This window comes from Theileria parva, chromosome 1 (assembly GCF_000165365.1).
Source record: "Theileria parva strain Muguga chromosome 1, complete sequence, whole genome shotgun sequence".
NCBI lineage: Eukaryota > Apicomplexa > Aconoidasida > Piroplasmida > Theileriidae > Theileria > Theileria parva.
In genome coordinates this window covers 207,945-223,586 of record NC_007344.1, presented here as the reverse complement: position 1 = coordinate 223,586, position 15,642 = coordinate 207,945, and the positions used below count along the sequence as shown (strand labels likewise).

The 15,642-nt window shown below is 32.9% G+C and overlaps 10 protein-coding genes across 10 annotated transcripts; 5 read left to right on the top strand and 5 right to left on the bottom strand.

Annotated features, from left to right (window-relative positions):
- The first annotated feature begins 17 nt into the window (after window positions 1–17).
- Window positions 18–1,372, top strand: TpMuguga_01g00109 (uncharacterized protein). The gene is made up of 7 exons (XM_760543.2): window positions 18–198; window positions 236–340; window positions 380–462; window positions 531–780; window positions 857–946; window positions 980–1,249; window positions 1,301–1,372. Exons 1-7 carry the CDS (start codon window positions 94–96, stop codon window positions 1,367–1,369), a joined length of 972 nt encoding a protein of 323 aa, XP_765636.1. The 5' UTR covers window positions 18–93; the 3' UTR covers window positions 1,370–1,372.
- On the top strand, window positions 1,373–2,417 carry TpMuguga_01g00108 (uncharacterized protein). Its single transcript, XM_760542.2, has 4 exons — window positions 1,373–1,700; window positions 1,818–1,873; window positions 1,983–2,057; window positions 2,173–2,417. The coding sequence occupies exons 1-4, from the start codon at window positions 1,598–1,600 to the stop codon at window positions 2,380–2,382; spliced, it is 444 nt and encodes a 147-aa protein (XP_765635.1). The 5' UTR covers window positions 1,373–1,597; the 3' UTR covers window positions 2,383–2,417.
- On the top strand, window positions 2,418–4,139 carry TpMuguga_01g02240 (Ribosomal protein L22p/L17e family protein). The gene is made up of 11 exons (XM_061305202.1): window positions 2,418–2,651; window positions 2,684–2,744; window positions 2,809–2,899; window positions 2,930–3,019; window positions 3,051–3,131; window positions 3,187–3,307; window positions 3,379–3,479; window positions 3,529–3,648; window positions 3,705–3,757; window positions 3,786–3,821; window positions 3,851–4,139. The coding sequence occupies exons 1-11, from the start codon at window positions 2,573–2,575 to the stop codon at window positions 3,903–3,905; spliced, it is 888 nt and encodes a 295-aa protein (XP_061161931.1). The 5' UTR covers window positions 2,418–2,572; the 3' UTR covers window positions 3,906–4,139.
- Kin (Domain of Kin17 curved DNA-binding family protein) lies at window positions 3,909–5,598 on the bottom strand. Its single transcript, XM_760541.2, has 7 exons — window positions 5,272–5,598; window positions 5,091–5,212; window positions 4,602–5,038; window positions 4,296–4,536; window positions 4,165–4,237; window positions 4,011–4,116; window positions 3,909–3,978 (listed from the first exon to the last, which is right to left on the bottom strand). The coding sequence occupies exons 1-7, from the start codon at window positions 5,395–5,397 to the stop codon at window positions 3,929–3,931; spliced, it is 1,155 nt and encodes a 384-aa protein (XP_765634.2). The 5' UTR covers window positions 5,398–5,598; the 3' UTR covers window positions 3,909–3,928.
- Window positions 5,599–5,678: 80 nt separating this feature from the next.
- On the top strand, window positions 5,679–7,688 carry TpMuguga_01g00106 (uncharacterized protein). The gene is made up of 3 exons (XM_760540.2): window positions 5,679–5,993; window positions 6,025–6,527; window positions 6,572–7,688. Exons 1-3 carry the CDS (start codon window positions 5,784–5,786, stop codon window positions 7,569–7,571), a joined length of 1,713 nt encoding a protein of 570 aa, XP_765633.1. The 5' UTR covers window positions 5,679–5,783; the 3' UTR covers window positions 7,572–7,688.
- Window positions 7,689–8,033: 345 nt separating this feature from the next.
- TpMuguga_01g00105 (putative integral membrane protein) lies at window positions 8,034–9,050 on the top strand. The gene is made up of 6 exons (XM_760539.2): window positions 8,034–8,132; window positions 8,190–8,317; window positions 8,435–8,572; window positions 8,661–8,786; window positions 8,839–8,892; window positions 8,953–9,050. The coding sequence occupies exons 2-6, from the start codon at window positions 8,252–8,254 to the stop codon at window positions 9,034–9,036; spliced, it is 468 nt and encodes a 155-aa protein (XP_765632.2). The 5' UTR covers window positions 8,034–8,132; window positions 8,190–8,251; the 3' UTR covers window positions 9,037–9,050.
- Window positions 9,051–9,089: 39 nt separating this feature from the next.
- COX11 (Cytochrome c oxidase assembly protein CtaG/Cox11 family protein) lies at window positions 9,090–10,322 on the bottom strand. The gene is made up of 5 exons (XM_760538.2): window positions 9,753–10,322; window positions 9,526–9,678; window positions 9,404–9,496; window positions 9,307–9,372; window positions 9,090–9,240 (listed from the first exon to the last, which is right to left on the bottom strand). The coding sequence occupies exons 1-5, from the start codon at window positions 10,183–10,185 to the stop codon at window positions 9,128–9,130; spliced, it is 858 nt and encodes a 285-aa protein (XP_765631.1). The 5' UTR covers window positions 10,186–10,322; the 3' UTR covers window positions 9,090–9,127.
- Window positions 10,316–13,227, bottom strand: DHX35 (Oligonucleotide/oligosaccharide-binding (OB)-fold family protein). The gene is made up of 7 exons (XM_760537.2): window positions 12,745–13,227; window positions 12,166–12,609; window positions 11,679–12,106; window positions 11,317–11,619; window positions 10,757–11,223; window positions 10,519–10,662; window positions 10,316–10,419 (listed from the first exon to the last, which is right to left on the bottom strand). The coding sequence occupies exons 1-7, from the start codon at window positions 12,995–12,997 to the stop codon at window positions 10,350–10,352; spliced, it is 2,109 nt and encodes a 702-aa protein (XP_765630.1). The 5' UTR covers window positions 12,998–13,227; the 3' UTR covers window positions 10,316–10,349.
- Window positions 13,228–13,301: 74 nt separating this feature from the next.
- On the bottom strand, window positions 13,302–14,202 carry TpMuguga_01g00102 (prefoldin subunit alpha). The gene is made up of 4 exons (XM_760536.2): window positions 13,988–14,202; window positions 13,761–13,902; window positions 13,575–13,668; window positions 13,302–13,509 (listed from the first exon to the last, which is right to left on the bottom strand). The coding sequence occupies exons 1-4, from the start codon at window positions 14,096–14,098 to the stop codon at window positions 13,362–13,364; spliced, it is 495 nt and encodes a 164-aa protein (XP_765629.1). The 5' UTR covers window positions 14,099–14,202; the 3' UTR covers window positions 13,302–13,361.
- fba (Fructose-bisphosphate aldolase) lies at window positions 14,192–15,410 on the bottom strand (the record flags this gene model as incomplete). Its single annotated transcript, XM_760535.2, has 1 exon — window positions 14,231–15,364. One exon carries the CDS (start codon window positions 15,362–15,364, stop codon window positions 14,231–14,233), a length of 1,134 nt encoding a protein of 377 aa, XP_765628.1.
- Window positions 15,411–15,642: the final 232 nt, after the last annotated feature.

Below are 15,642 nucleotides of genomic sequence, written 5' to 3'. Positions count from 1 at the left end.
CTTAGTTTTTCCTACACATTCAATCTATTTCATTAATTCTAGGTACCCAATTAATGAATTTATTACCCTGATCCAGATTAACCATAGTTTACGATGGATTCGGATTTTAAGGATGTAGACGTCGTTTCCGAGTTAAACAAACTCTCTTCCGAGAACAACTACAAAGAAATAGTTAATTTATTGAGAGAAAATTTCTACGTTTGTTTTTAAAAAGTTTATTTATTTCTATTTTTAGCAATTCAACGATGATCCAAACAAACTAATCGCAATTTTGACCATAAGAATTTACTACAACCTACACCTCAAAGTAATTTTCTTCTTTTACACACATTTATTATATGTAATTTTTTACACTTGTTATAACATTATATTGTTATAGAATTTTAATGAAGTTGACTCTGACTTTGATTTAATTCAGTCGATTTTTACAGATAAACTGAAATCTCAATTTTCATACACCAAGTAACTTCTATACTAGTACTACCCTCTACACATATATTATACCATATATAGTATAATAATGTGTTTAGAGATTCAGTATGCCCGTTTAGTACATTTTTAATACATGCCTATTATCCTCATATGAAAGGTTCTAGTTTCCAATCACTCACCAGAATGTGCAACTTATTCCATAAACTCAGTGATGATTTGAATTCTCAAAGATCATACGAGAAGCGAGATGAAAGTGAATCATCTAAAGAACGTGAAGTAATTGTTAAGAGGATTATGAAAACAGTATTACTTTTATCAGACGTACTTATCACTCTACTAAGACCACAGGTAAAATATATCATTACCCATACTACCATAACCATATAACACATAGTATATAATAATATATAATAAACATGTTTAGGAGGCGATAAAGTTACTGAAGGAGGTAAATTTGAAGTACGATAAGGAAGATGTTTCAACCAACATGATATTATCACTTATTTATAGAAAGGTAAGGTTTATAAGGAAATTCAACGGAATTTAGCTGGGTTATACTGAGGAATCTGAGCGATACCTGAAGGCGATTCTGGGAAAGGCTGACGAAAGGAAACTACCTTACACAGGGTTTCTGAAGATGTTTAGTAAAGACTATAAGGGAGCTTCTGAGGAGTTTAAATCAGTTCTTTCCCTGGATAAAAAGTCACTCAGCCCTCAGGAGTCGGTTTTGCTCAACAACTTGGCGGTATCAACTCTTTACGCCGGAAGTTCACAGGAAGCCAAAAATTTGTTCTTTAACTTTGAAATACTAACACATGTAAGAATTTCTTACATAAATATCAACTTGAATAAAATAATTCTCATGTAGGGATTTCAGGCCCATAGGGGCATAATGTCAAATGCCGATGTTCTTGTAGAACTATCAATTTACGAATAATTAATTTTTTGCTTCCTTAATTTTTTTTCATGGTATATTTTTATTTTTTTCATTATTACTTGATTGGAATTGACGGAAAAAGCCCATTTTCATAGACAGAGGTGTGTATGAAATTCCAAATTTCAAGTTTGACCTGGATTTATAAATTTACGTAAAACAATCTACAATAAGTAAACATTAAAATCACAAGTTCACGTTTATTTTAAAGAACGAATTAACGTTTGCACAATGTCAGTTAAAACGTCCTTCAATAATTTTTTCGGACTCTTCAACTCCTGTTGCGCACATGGAAATTCCACTAAACAGGAAACATTTGACGAGGATCTCGAAGGTAATACATTCACCCTAGTGCTTAGTCTAGTTAGTGTATTCTTTGACTTTACGATTTCCCTGTCATTCTACACATTCTACACATTTCCCATTCTAATTCCAAGTCATTTATTTTTAGAACAAAATTTTAAGGAAAAACTGCAAGACTACCTTGATGTCATCGTATTACTTGAGGTACCATTATTTTCGGGTTCTTCCACCCCCTTTTCATTAACCTCCATCTACACATTTTCCTACACATTTTCTTACTTATTTACTCATATTTATAAAATGTGTTATATAGGACGGGACAAAGTTATCCTGTACTTTACATGTAAATTGTGAAACTAGCCTTGTAAGGATCGCCTGTGATAAACAAGTAACTCTTTATACATATACACAATAAATACATAGTTTACTAGCACGAAGTTATATAATAACACTGGTTATATAGTAATACTAAGATATATAATTTGCTGAATAATGTATTATAGGTAAGAGAGATTGACTTTGCATCAGTGAAGAAGATTCTACACACTAAGGATGAGCTGAGCAGAATCCAGACCACTGGGAACTCCATGAACTATAATACAACTGTGGCTTTCCACTTACTTGAAAATGGAAACTGTATCCCGGTAAGCTTCAGCAACACTCGCGAAAAGAGAATGTTCCTAAACATCTTATCCCCTTTCATTCCCACTTGACCTTCCAAACCTATTTCCACTTTTACTAATCTACACATTTTCCTAATCTGATCTTTTATTTTATTTTCTCATTATTTTAGTTTAATTTATCCTTTTAACTTGTATTGATTTGGTTTAAGTTTGTTTATTTTGGTCATTCTCTATTAAATGTTCGAAACAATTTTCACTTAATTATTGTAGTATTTGTATTATGAATATTTTTTCATATTTTTCAAATTTCGTTTGTACAACAGGGAAGAATCTCAGCTTCCCTCGTTTATTTTTTTCTGGTAACTAACTTTTTACATTATTTTAACTTTAGGTTTATCCAACAAGACCTGCGGAATAAAAAACCCTTATTATAGAAAAAAAGGACTCTGGGAGTTTGTTAATACCTTTTCTACCAAAATTATATATCACCGTGATCAACTGTGTAATATATGTTAGGTGGCGAAAGAAGTTAATTTACAAGTTAAATAAGAACCGTTACCGTCGGAAGTTTATTACTCCCAAGAACTACGACAACGAAGAGCTTCCAGTATTTCTTACCTATTTTAAATGTTTTCAGATAAAGTCAAGGGATTCAGGCAATGTGTGGGAGTTTAAGGTCCAGGACTTACCAATAAGTCTTAAAAGACTAAAGTTATACTCTAAACTGGTTTTATAATGGCTGAAATATTCTGTATTAGCTTACAAACTTGCACCTTCAAGATGCTCTTGACTGGCTAAACGGTTTCCCCAACATTAAAACCAATCGCATTCTCAACTCAGTGACTTATTATCCATTTTCATCCTCATTCCACACTGGTCACATATATTTATTAGCTGAGTGAGTCTCAAAAGAAGATATATGAAGAATTCGGAGGCGATCCCAGCAGATTATACATCGACAACATAATTATTAATTACGGACGTCCCATTAAACAACTTAAACACCATGCTCTGGGTACCTTCTTCATAAGATATACCCTTCCATTTGATTTTTTATATATATTTAACACTGTTTATCTTTATTAGGGAATTTTGGGATAATGTGTACTTGGAGAAATACCTTGGTGTACAAGATACGTGAAATGCCCATGAACGAATACTATCAGAAGATTTTTATACTTGGAAAGGTGCCATTATTATACTTTATAATTGTAAGTATCAACTTTAATTCTTTAGGTACCCAAAAGCATGAGTTCTGAGCTAAGGAATGCAGTTTATGATAAAAGAGTTGACTCTAAAACTGTTACCAAGTGGTTCCCATATCTCACTTCCCATTCAAGATTTCTTTTCAGAAAGGTACCTCACAAGATTAGTATCAGTATTTGTATATTGGTGTAAATTAATTACAACAGGACCTGAGATACTTTAACAAGATCGGTCAGTTTAACTACTACAGACACAGGAGGTGAGTCGACACAATTTACAACACTTAGGGACTGGATAAACGAATATAACGAGAATCTTCAGGGGTAACTTTTACCAGGAATAAATTTTATAGGCGAATTGACCTACTGAAGTCTATGAGAATACCTAAATCAGCGACCAATGTATAATAACAAAATTAAAAATATTAAGGTTATTTTACATATTGACTAATATCGTCGTAAGTTACTTCCATCAAATTCCCTAATTCAATTTTGTACAGTGAACTAAACTACCTTGAACTGATACTTTTGCCTTTAAATTGTCAGGGTCAGTTGATACCAGAGTCCCAATAAGGCCTCGATTCCTTCCATTCAACAGTTTTACTCTCCCATTCACGCTCTAAAATATTAAATTAATACCACACAACTATATGATATGTGAAGGTACCGGTAACACCGTTTCCAAGTATTTGTCTTGGATTTGAAGAGTTCCATTCCCAGTATCCAAGGTTGCCGTATTACTAAAAATACATTAGCATACATGTAAATTATGTAGAAAAGTGATGTGTAGTGTGTTACTTTGAAACTTTGATCACTTTGAACTTTTGCTTGTACATTTCATGAGTTTTTAAAATAATTTTGACTAATATGTCATTACATAACCAAGTTTCTTGGGCAGTTCCATTCTTATCAGTTAGCCCTTTATCATGGTGAGATTTTAACTTTTTATTAGACTCCATTATTGATTCTAATGCTGATTTTCTTTTAGAACCTTCAGTTTTAGGAGTTTCAGGCTCTTGTTTCCCGATAGTAGATTTATCTAATCAATTATTAATATCACTATAACAGTGGTACTAGTAGTATATAGCATTATTATAGTAATACTTTTGCGATAAAATTGCTTGAAAACATTGAGTCCTTTGTTGGATTCTTCACTGTTTGTGGTGGTGAGGTTTGTGTTAATTACAATCTTTTGATCAGGGTCTTTCATTAAAGGCGTGTACTCTTCCTCGTGCTCAAAGGCACCACTTTCCTTAGCCTCTTCAACCAGCTTTTGGATAAGTCTCTGGTGCATTTGTTCAAGAGTTATCTCTCGCTTCATTTTAGCACGTTCGTCTTCTTCTCTTTTAAGTTTCTCCTGGTCAATGTACTCTATGTACCAACCCTTGGGTGTGTGCTCAACCTTACACTTGCCACTCCTGCCAAGGTAGAGAACAAACTCAGATAGAGTTACCCAAATAGTAGCATTCATATGAACATGCTGTTTATCGCTAATTAGCTCTTGATATACACTGTTTGCCAGTATCTTTGTCTTACAGTATCTATATCAATGTTAGACTATTTGGTAAACAAGGCTAAAATTTTAAAAAATACCTTGTTCTCATCAGTTTCATGAATTCATTTTCAAAAGTACGAGAGAATCCATCCATAAAACGGCCTGAATTTTGGCAAAAAACCTGCATCATCCTTTGATGGCCTTCGGAAAGGCGATGGCACTAAAAATTAATATTAAGGGTGAAATGAAAGGCTATTAAGAATTAAAGGAATTTGTTACCTTGAATCCGTTCTCATCTCTGCATTGCTTTTCGCACATTTGGCAATACCACTTCAGTTTTTGAAGTCCCTTGGACTTCATCTTGTTTGCAAGCCATTTGTGGGTTCCAACCTCAGCTCTAGGCATCTTTTATCAAATTAAAAAAACTTATTTTTTACTTTACGTGTACAAAATTTCTATTAAATGGCAAAATCAGCAGGAATTATAAAGTTTTAAGTTGCGATAATAAACAATTTATATTAAATCATTTTAAAAGCTATTAAAAACAAGTTTAAATTATGTTATTATAATAATAAAACATTTTAATACAAAATAACTCATATTAAATATAAAAAAACTTAGTTATATATACAGGAAACAACTCCCTATACGCTATACAAAGAGTATAATATAAAATTTTATACAACATTTTCTTCTATAAAACGTTTACTATAAATGCTAAAATTACCATTATTTCTAATTTTATTTAATTTAATGGAGAATGAAGCTGGAATCATTAAAATTTGATACACATGAGCAGTAATGTGTCAACTGTAACTGGTCAAATTTCATCTATCGCAAATTTTTACTGTAATAAAAGACTTAATATCTTACTTCGGATCAAATCCTTTGCTAGAAGAGTTAGATTCCGCTGTAAACTACACAACCAAATTCTATACCCAAATATTATTAATGGTAATAATTCGAATAATCTTATAAACAAGGAATTTAATGAAAAGAAGGTACTTTACACACTTGATAATCAAATTTTAGCTGATTGAAGACCCAATTGACTACCAGAAAATTACTGAGTTTATGGTAGAAGATTTAGTATCAAAGTGTTCCTTCCTCTCAAACCACGACTTAATATTAATTCTAGACCTTTTAACGAGGATTAAGAAACCCCTAGGGAAAATTTGCTATTATCAAGTTGAAAACAGTTCTCACTCTTATTCTCACAATGACAAACTGGAACCTGTAGTCAAAACTAATTTAAAGACCAACGGAATCATTTCCAAGGGTCAAAGAACTCTTCTGAAGTACCTTTTTCAATCTGAGGAAAACAAGACTTTAACTGATAATGAACGGTATTATATGATAATTGCTCTTTCCAGAGAATGCAGATTAATACCATTTTCAAGTTGGCTTAAGCTTTTTGAGAATGTTCTTCACTCACTAATAACAAAACAACCTGAGTCGCTATATGGTCACAAACCATTCCAAATAGCAAATTTACTGCTTATTTACGATCAAATTTCCAGATATACTCACAAAAAGTAATATTAAAAATACATTTATCCATTTTATAATATAATTTTAGGCAAAGTAGTCTGTTCAAAAATGTAAACTATTCTTCAAATGATGCTGAGGTTGAGATAAGTAAAGGACAACTCAAGACACTTGAAACAGATTTACAGATAGGTAATACTGAAAGGAGAATATCAAACCCTTTTAAGTTGGACTTAATTAACACTTCAATTTATAGACTAGAGTCATGTTTGGCAGGACTCAAACCTGAAAAACTTATAAAAATATTATACTTAATTAACTCGAGACAGAGTTATTCTAACAATTTTTTCCAGAATAGTCTTATTCATTTGGAATCCGGTGACTTAATAAGAAGCCTTAAGACTTCTCAAATACACACACTTTTCACTATATTTTCAAGTGCTTATAAGTTTCACTTCCCATCACTTATTGAATCTTTGAATTATGAAATTCAATTTCTAACAGATAGGCCTTCCATTTCACCATTCTCATCCAAAGAAATATCAACATCTAACTTGATCAGTGATAGTCTATGTGAAAAATCCGTTCTTAACGTTAGGGATCAAGGGGATAAGTTGTGTGAGACTAATGACTTTAACGAGGCTCTGAACAAGTATAAAAAGCTAGAATCAATTTGTTTATGTGTTATGATTCTTACTTTGGAGTATATAACTAGACTTAAAGACCCAAACTCTCATTCTCTTTCCAATTTAAAAAATTTAACCTTTACAACTCAACAAATATTTGGAGAAGAACATGAATGGAACGACCTTTTATTAATTTTAGGTAAGAAGACCAGGAATCTCGAAGCATCACTTACACATTCAGAGATCACTAAGGAAATGACTAACGAATTTCATAGTAAACTGGAAAATCTCATTGAATACAATCAATTTTTAGTTAAAATTTTTAAAATTGAGCCCAAATACGAGAACTATATGCAACGAGTTCAGTTTTTCGTTGATTTTTTCTCATGTGTAAAGCCGCACACCTCTGAGTCCTTAAATTTGAACAAAAACTTGCTACAAACTGATTCCTGCTTATTAAATTAAAAACGACAAATGTTTACACCTTAAAATATTAAAAAACACTGTAAATTACTTTTTAAAGGAAAATTTACTGGCTATCTAACAACAACACCTTAAATCCTTCAATTTCCAAAATTTTCCTCAAATTACTTGTTTAATTATCATTATTATAACAATACTTAACCTAGTTTGACAAATCCATGACCATATTACCATCCCGGATTGATCTAGTAATTCTCGTAGAAAATTCCTTTAAGGAAATAATTTTTTATGTATTTAATAAAATTAGCTATAATTTTATGAATTTAACATTAGTACTCAACATTTTACCCCTAAAGTTTTATGTTTAATTTAAATATTCATAATGGATGTCCAGTACGACAACTTAATTTATATGGCCTTTGTCAATATAGAGCAGGCCAGAGAAGTGGTTTCCTACCCTATCAGGATCCCTATAATATACGAAAAGATTGTAACAAATCATAACTTAATTACTTAACTAGTTTAAGTTCAGTTTTATGATTAATTTTTAGATTACTGAAGCAAAAGACAGAATATTTGAGTCACTTAGAAAGGGCAAGACAGGTATAAACTAATTCACATAGTCAAATTAACTAAGTTTTGACTAAATAAATGATTCAGATGTTTCCGATATAGTACTCGAGGGAGCAACTTTGTATTTCCTCTCATACGATAATGATACAATGGGAGCTTATTTGTTAACTTTGGGAGAAAATTATCCAAGACGTTTCGCCAACGCCATATTAAACGTATTTTAAAATTACTTTACCTTATATATTATATAATTATTACAATACTGTACATATAAAATGTTATTGTATAAAATATTACAGTATTGTATGAATAATGATAAAAATTTTGTATAGGATTTAATTAAGCTAGTATTATCAAGTGGTTATGAAAATGACTCACCTGTACTAGGTTTGCAATCTACGTTACAAGAAAAACTAAAAGATATTTTCTATAAATACGACTCAGTTGTTGAAAAAGATCACGTCACCTTGGTAACGACAATATTCAAAATTATTAGTTAAACACTAAATTATCAAATTAATAATTATAAATTGGATTTAATAGTTAATTTAAATTTAGATCAAGGTAAAAGCTGAACACGCCAAGAATCACATAAAGGAGAGTATGTTTCATGTTTTAGAAAGTACCGCAAACGTTGAATTACTGAGGGATACCTCTGAGGTTCTTAAGGGGAAAGCAATTGAAGTATGAATATATATTATAATCCTTTAAACAAACTTCTACAACTCATATTTAGGCATTTGAAGCCTCAAAAAACGCCTCTAAAGTTTATGCAAGACCAAGGAACATAGTATTTTATTATCACATACTTTGTTACATATTTGTGTTTTCAATTAATATAAAATTTCAGGTTATAATCGTTTCAGTCGTTTTAGGAATTGCAGCTATAGTTGCTATAGCTCTCATAATATACTTTTGCACCAAGAAATCATAATTTATTGCACAAAATGTTATACAGCACATAAAAATATTTACTTAAAATATCACTATTATTAGAAATAATTAGTCTTATTAGAAATAGACAGTCAACTATTTTTTATGGGTTCAGACGTCTGGTTAAATAAACTTTTATATTCTGGCGGTATTTCAGAATTAGCTTCAAAGAAGATGTACGACAATGTGATCTTATCAACTCCATCTAAACATTCGAGTCATTTAACAAACTAAATTGTGAATATATATAACTAATATAATAAATTGTTACGTAGTTTTTTATCCTTTACGATTTCGGGATCTAGAAAGAAAAGAACGGGTAAATCCACCTCCTCTCCTAAAATTTAAATACAATTTCCCATGTGTACCTGGGTTTAGTAATTGCTCTTCAAAGCAGAAACACTGTATTTTATTAAAATAAAGTCCAGCCTCATCCGGTATAACATGGTATGCAGCAACTCCTATTCAAATTTATGAAGATTAAAACTACCTATAACGGGTTCTTTACTCAGGTTCTTAGCCGTATAGAAAGATAGTGTAGTCTCACCAGGTCTGACCACTACTCTTTTCTGACAGGGCTTAAACTCCCAATTCAGGTTAGAATGAGTCACAAAATCAATTTCAAACTTTCTCAAATTCAAATCTAATCAATATTAATGCAATCTAGCAAACTATTTTTAATAGTGTTATGTGCGTTGTTATAGTAAATATTAATACTTTCAGGCGGTGGTGTGTATGTTTTTGTTTTCTTTGTGGTTCCCAGATACCCCGATTGTTGGCAAAAGTACTCGTATAGTGGAACACAGGCAAATGAGATTCCAAACATTGCGATAAATAGTGCCACTAGGCCATAACCCATTCCGTCATCTGGCTTGGTGTCCTTCCTTATAAAATCGGCAAATTTTGCATTATAATTCAAACTATTTATCATCTTTCTTTCCACATTCTTGTTGTGTTTTATACTATTATCTTCTGTGTGTCCTTCAGTCTCTGATAATTTTCTACTGTCATGAACTGGGATTCTACTTGTTGAATTTAAACAGATTGAACACCGATTTATAGTATTTTGGAAGAGCAAAAGTCTTGTACTCGAGATTCCAGTCCCCCTGGCCAGCGACCTTGCTACCAGGGGAGCTAACACCGACAACATTGATAATCTAACAATAAATTCAACATATTTACCATCAAACAAGGATAAATTAAAATTTTTACATAAAATTAACAAAATAATAAAAATTTAAAATTTATGATACAAATAAACAAACAATGCTAATGTGTAGTTGTGGTAAAGTTACAAGGTTAAGATTAAAATTTTTAACAAGTCTCCAAATAGGGCTTGACGTCGTAATCTCCGAAATAATGTGGAGCCAGTTCTTGCAAATACCTAAAAATTAATCAACCGAATTCAACAAACAGCAACTAATATAACCATAATATGTGTAAGGCGTTCCTTAAAGAACATAAAGCTAAGTATTAAAGGTACTCTGGTCTTATAGTTGTTATGTCATGCATGTATAACTTCCCATCAATGGTGTTAGATTCATTAAATACTACCCAGTCAGGCTGTTCATTGACAATAAATGAGGACGGGTGAATATACAATGGCTTATAATTAAACTTTTCATACCTAAAATCAAATTAAACACACACTGAAAGTGGTTTTGATACAGAATTAAGTATTTTAGATCAAAGTTTAAGGATAGGATTAAGTAAATTCTTACGATTTAACTAGGACATATGGCTGTTGGTCTTCTCTTTTTGGATCTGAGGCGTTCAATGGTTGATTGGCCTTAAGGTGTTGTATGATCTGGTTGGAGTTTTGGAAGTTTACTATCAAATGTTCCTTGCAAGCCACGTTTAGGAAAAAGCTCGAGAATATCGTCTTGATGAGCAGTTCGACGTTGCCATCGCAGCTGGTGGTCTCGAGATTGTACTTTTCAAGCAACTTTGAGGTCTTGTTCTTTATTCTCTGGGCTGTTTGTATTGCTCTTTCGTTAACCATGTGTGTCGACAGCCACTTATCATCTTCATCCTTATAATACTGTGACAGTTGAAACATGTTAAAATATGAAACCAAATCACCCTCCAGGGCTGCGAAAGCTAGCTTTGCGCTTTCCAAACGGTCATTTGAGTAAGATGTATCATTACGGTATATCTTACTAGACTTCTTCCATAGAATTTCTTTCACCTAAATATTATTATAACGTTACGAATTGAGATGTAAGGGCTATTTATTTATAAATAAATTATATATATTTAAGGTATTCCAATGGGAAAGAACCTGAAGCATTGAATAGATGATTAGTGCTTCCTCTGAGCATCCAGACTCCACTGATCGATACAAAAAGCTCGAAAGATACGGTGTAACTCTTAATTCAGCCATCAAGTTTCCTATTGGATAGACCAATTCACCGGAAGTGTCTATCGCACCTAGCATGTAGAGTGTGAATAACGAGTGCTTGAGGGATTCTGCGGGCGGCTTAGTCAAAAAGTCAAAATCATTCAACTTGGAAATTCCCAGTGATTTCAGCAACAGAACCGTCAGCGTGAGATCCTTCGTCATGATTTCAGGGACTATAAACTCCTAAAAATTAATTAACTTACTACAGCGTTGTTAAATAATTAACCAGTATAAATTATTACTTGGATAATTGAATTATAATCATTTTGCGTCAATAATCTATAGCATATTCCTCTGCGTATGTTGTGTATCAGGGATGATTTAATCATCATTTCCTCTCTGGTTGAGGCTGTTATGTTCTCGCTCATTCCAGTATTCAAGTACTCTGATGACAGGCGTCTGGTCAGGCAACTGTCCACCAAGTACGTTATTTCTCCCATCCCAAAGTTATAATCGTTCACGTCTGTGCATATGAAAATGTTTCTCAAGACGTCTTCCTTATTCTCCATATAAATGTTCCCTCTCAGACACATAACGTTAATCGCACCTTTATCGCTTGAAAACTGATTCGCAAGTTCTTCAAGTTCAGCCTTCAGTATATGTGCGTGCTCTCGAGTAGGGACAAATATTAGGATATTGTCACTACTCTCATTCTTACATATGTCATATACTAAACCAATTATGCATATGAAATATATATGTGATTTATGTAATTAAGTCATGACACACCTGTTGATATGAGTGATTCCATATAATTGGAAGTTGGCTTTGACAGGTAACTAACTTTATAGAATGAGAATTCATTTTCTACATAAATGTAGTGTACGTCTTTTAATGGGAATTCTCCAAAAAAGAAATCTGGAGTTGGAATATCGTCTGGTACATTAGGCCCGTTTGGCGATTCCCTCTTAAAATACTCAAGAATATAGTTAACGTTGGTGGACTGATACAGGAGTACAAGTCTAAGTCTCTTCCGTACATTCAAAAGACGCTTGAAAAGTGCCAAAAGCAAATCCAAGTTAAGTGCTCTTTCTTGAACATTGCACAATATGAAGACCGAGAATTCTGACAGCAGGGGATCCACTAGTAGTTTTCGGAGTATGTACTCGTCCGTCGTATACACAATTTCGCTCTTCTTATCATAGTTGGAGTTACCGTCAAATACCGTTGTTACTAAAAAATTTTGTGAACAAATAAAATGTCTTATCGGATACCTAATGGTATAATTTACACTATACCATGTACATACTTAATCAGGATAATTGTTATTATATAGCTATGGGTTATATAATTAAAATAACTCCATACCTCTGGTTTTATCATTGACTAGTGCTGAGCAGAGGTCACTGAAATAAAGCACGTCTTGTTTGTTATTGAAAACTGTGCAGATTTTGGGGGGGTTAGGGGACTGTTTAACTTGGTCTGCGAAACCTCTGTTAAACAGGTAAAACGGAACAAAGGAGTTCATGTAACTATCTGGGTATCCTGAGAGAACAAGCACGTTGTACTCTTCAACTGAGTGAACGATTTCGTTCTTATACTTTTCTATAACTCTTTCCATTTTACCAAACCCCGCCCATATTTAAGAAGTCCAAAACTTTATCAAGGTATCTAATCGGTGTAATTATTAGGTGTAGATTATTATTGACAGCTTGTGGTCGTAAACACCATCAATCTAATAGGTGGGTATCCTCATTTTAGGCCACAACGAACCAAAGAAACGCAAACAATTTATATTTAAATCCATTCCAAGGGAATAGATGGATTAAAAATAGTGTACCCGGAGTAAAAACTATTTTCGTGATGTTGTGTTGTGCAGAATCACAAAAAATAGCGAAAAACGCAAAACTCAAATAAACACGTAATTAGACAAGAATATTTTAAAATTAAACTTTTAAAACTGTTTATTTAGGTGTGCAAGTCGTTCAACTTGTAGTTTGGGCTGCCAGTTGTGTGTTTCTTAAAATGGCCAATTTCTGGTCCAGATATGAATAACTTAAATTTATCTGCTTCGCCTTTCCAGATAAAATAGCTTGCAATTTACACATTTGTTCTTCAACTGTCCTTATTCTCCTAATATACACATTTAATATTCATTATTAATATTTATTACTATATACGACTGATGTGTAGTATACCTCTCATAGTAATCCTCTGCTTTTTTCAAATCCATTTCCACATAGTATCCAGTCCCTACTGAAACCAACACTTTGTCAGGGTTAGTCAGTTCCCCTGAAAATTAATGTATTAAATATTTATGGAGGTTTTACATAAATAAGAGGCATTTAAGGGAAAAATATGAAAATAATTTCAATATATATTACCTGGAACGTATACTAATGAAGTGAGAGGAACTTGGATTTGTTTATTTTTCTTCTCCAACTCGGTCAAAGCCTTCTTGGATTCCTGGAATCTCTCCATTGCGATCGTTAGTGCGTTAACTAGGCTTTGCAACTCATTTACTTCCTAAATTTCAAGTGAAAACAAATGTAAATAATTTCTCAATATTTTAAACACAAAATAACTCAATATTAGTAAAAATTTAAATTACCTCTTCAAGCTTTAAAATAAGCATATTCAGTTCCTGTATCGAAAAATTCTCGAGTCTCCTGGCATCTGCATCCGAGTTTAATTTTTCTGGATCATCTGAAGGCGTCGTCATTATGAAAGAAATAATTAATTGTACCGATTCTAATAAATTTTAGAAACAAGTACACCACACAACTGGAATCTAATTCAACTGTGTAAAATATAAATGAACATATAGTTATATTACTGATACAATCAACTGCATTTAATATTTATAATCCTTTTCGTACAGGGTTGATTTAACCATATCCTTGGTTAATTTTTCAACCTCCTCAAGATCCTTCTTGGTTAATTTACCCTGGGCTGCCAGTGAGTTATTTTTGGCCATTTGGTGTAGAACCTTTTGAGCGTTTTTGACGTTTTCGTCCTTCCCACTCCACACCTTTAAACAACTACTCTGAAGTGCCCTTCCATATGAAAACGACAACTTCCAAAGCCTACTGCTCCTGTTATCACTAGTTTCAGAGTTTGAATAGTTTGTCAACGTTAGAAGGCGTTCGTTGATATCGTTTAAGTTCTTAGTTGCTTCCAGCTCACTTTGTCCTCCTGACAAGAACACTACTCCTGGAACAACAGCTGGGACTGTTCTCAGTAAGCATCTAACAGTTAACTCAGCCACGTTGGCAACAGAACCAGATGAACTATATTGAGCTCCTGGAACTACCATATTAACCTTCAGTAACATTCCTTCAAGAAGTACGTTGTAGTCGTTAAGTGCCTTGAACACCTCAACCAACACTTTAGTTGTTACCTTTTCACACTCCTCTGCTGAATGGCTTCCATCCATTAACACTTCAGGCTCAACAATCGGCACTAATCCAGCAGACTGACACACCAGCGCATATCTGGCCAAGTTCTGAGCATTCTCCTCCAAAGCTAACTGTGAAGGCAAATTTTTGCTCCTGTCAATAGTCAACACATTCCTCCATTTGGCAAAACGTGCTCCCATTTTGTAGAACTTGGTACTGCGGTCATAAAGGTCGTCGAAACCTTTTGTGGTCGTCTCTCCTAGTAAGGGGAGTGTAAACAAACCCTTATCAACCTTAATTCCCACCAATAGTCCATTCTCTTTCAAAAGCTCCAATAAAGTTTTATCACTGTTTGGATCCTTCTGATACATGGTCTCCTCAAACAATATAACTCCTGAAACGTATTTGTTCAGGTCAGGAGTGGTAAACAAAAGCGATCTATACTTTGCTCGATTTTCCTCGGTATTTTCAAGTCCTATTGCATCAAAACGCTTCTTGATTGTGTTGTCAGACTCATCTGCTGCCAGAATACCCTTGCCATCTGCAACCAGCTTGTTTGCTGTTTCTACTAACTCTTTAGCGTATTCCATCTGATAATAAATTAACGTTAGTTAATTACTTATATATGTCAAATTCCTCAAATAACGATAAATAAATATGAGTGCAGAGGAAATATAATTTTAAAGATCTAAATATATGAGAATTAGTAGAGAAGGTTAGAGATAAAGCATGATATGTAATAAAAATACCTTTTATTGAGTATATTTATATTTTATAATTTCCGACAAGATTTTATAAACTGTCAAAAAAACTAAGTCGGGTCCTACAACGTCGCAACTGAAATATTAATTATTGATCCAACTTAAAC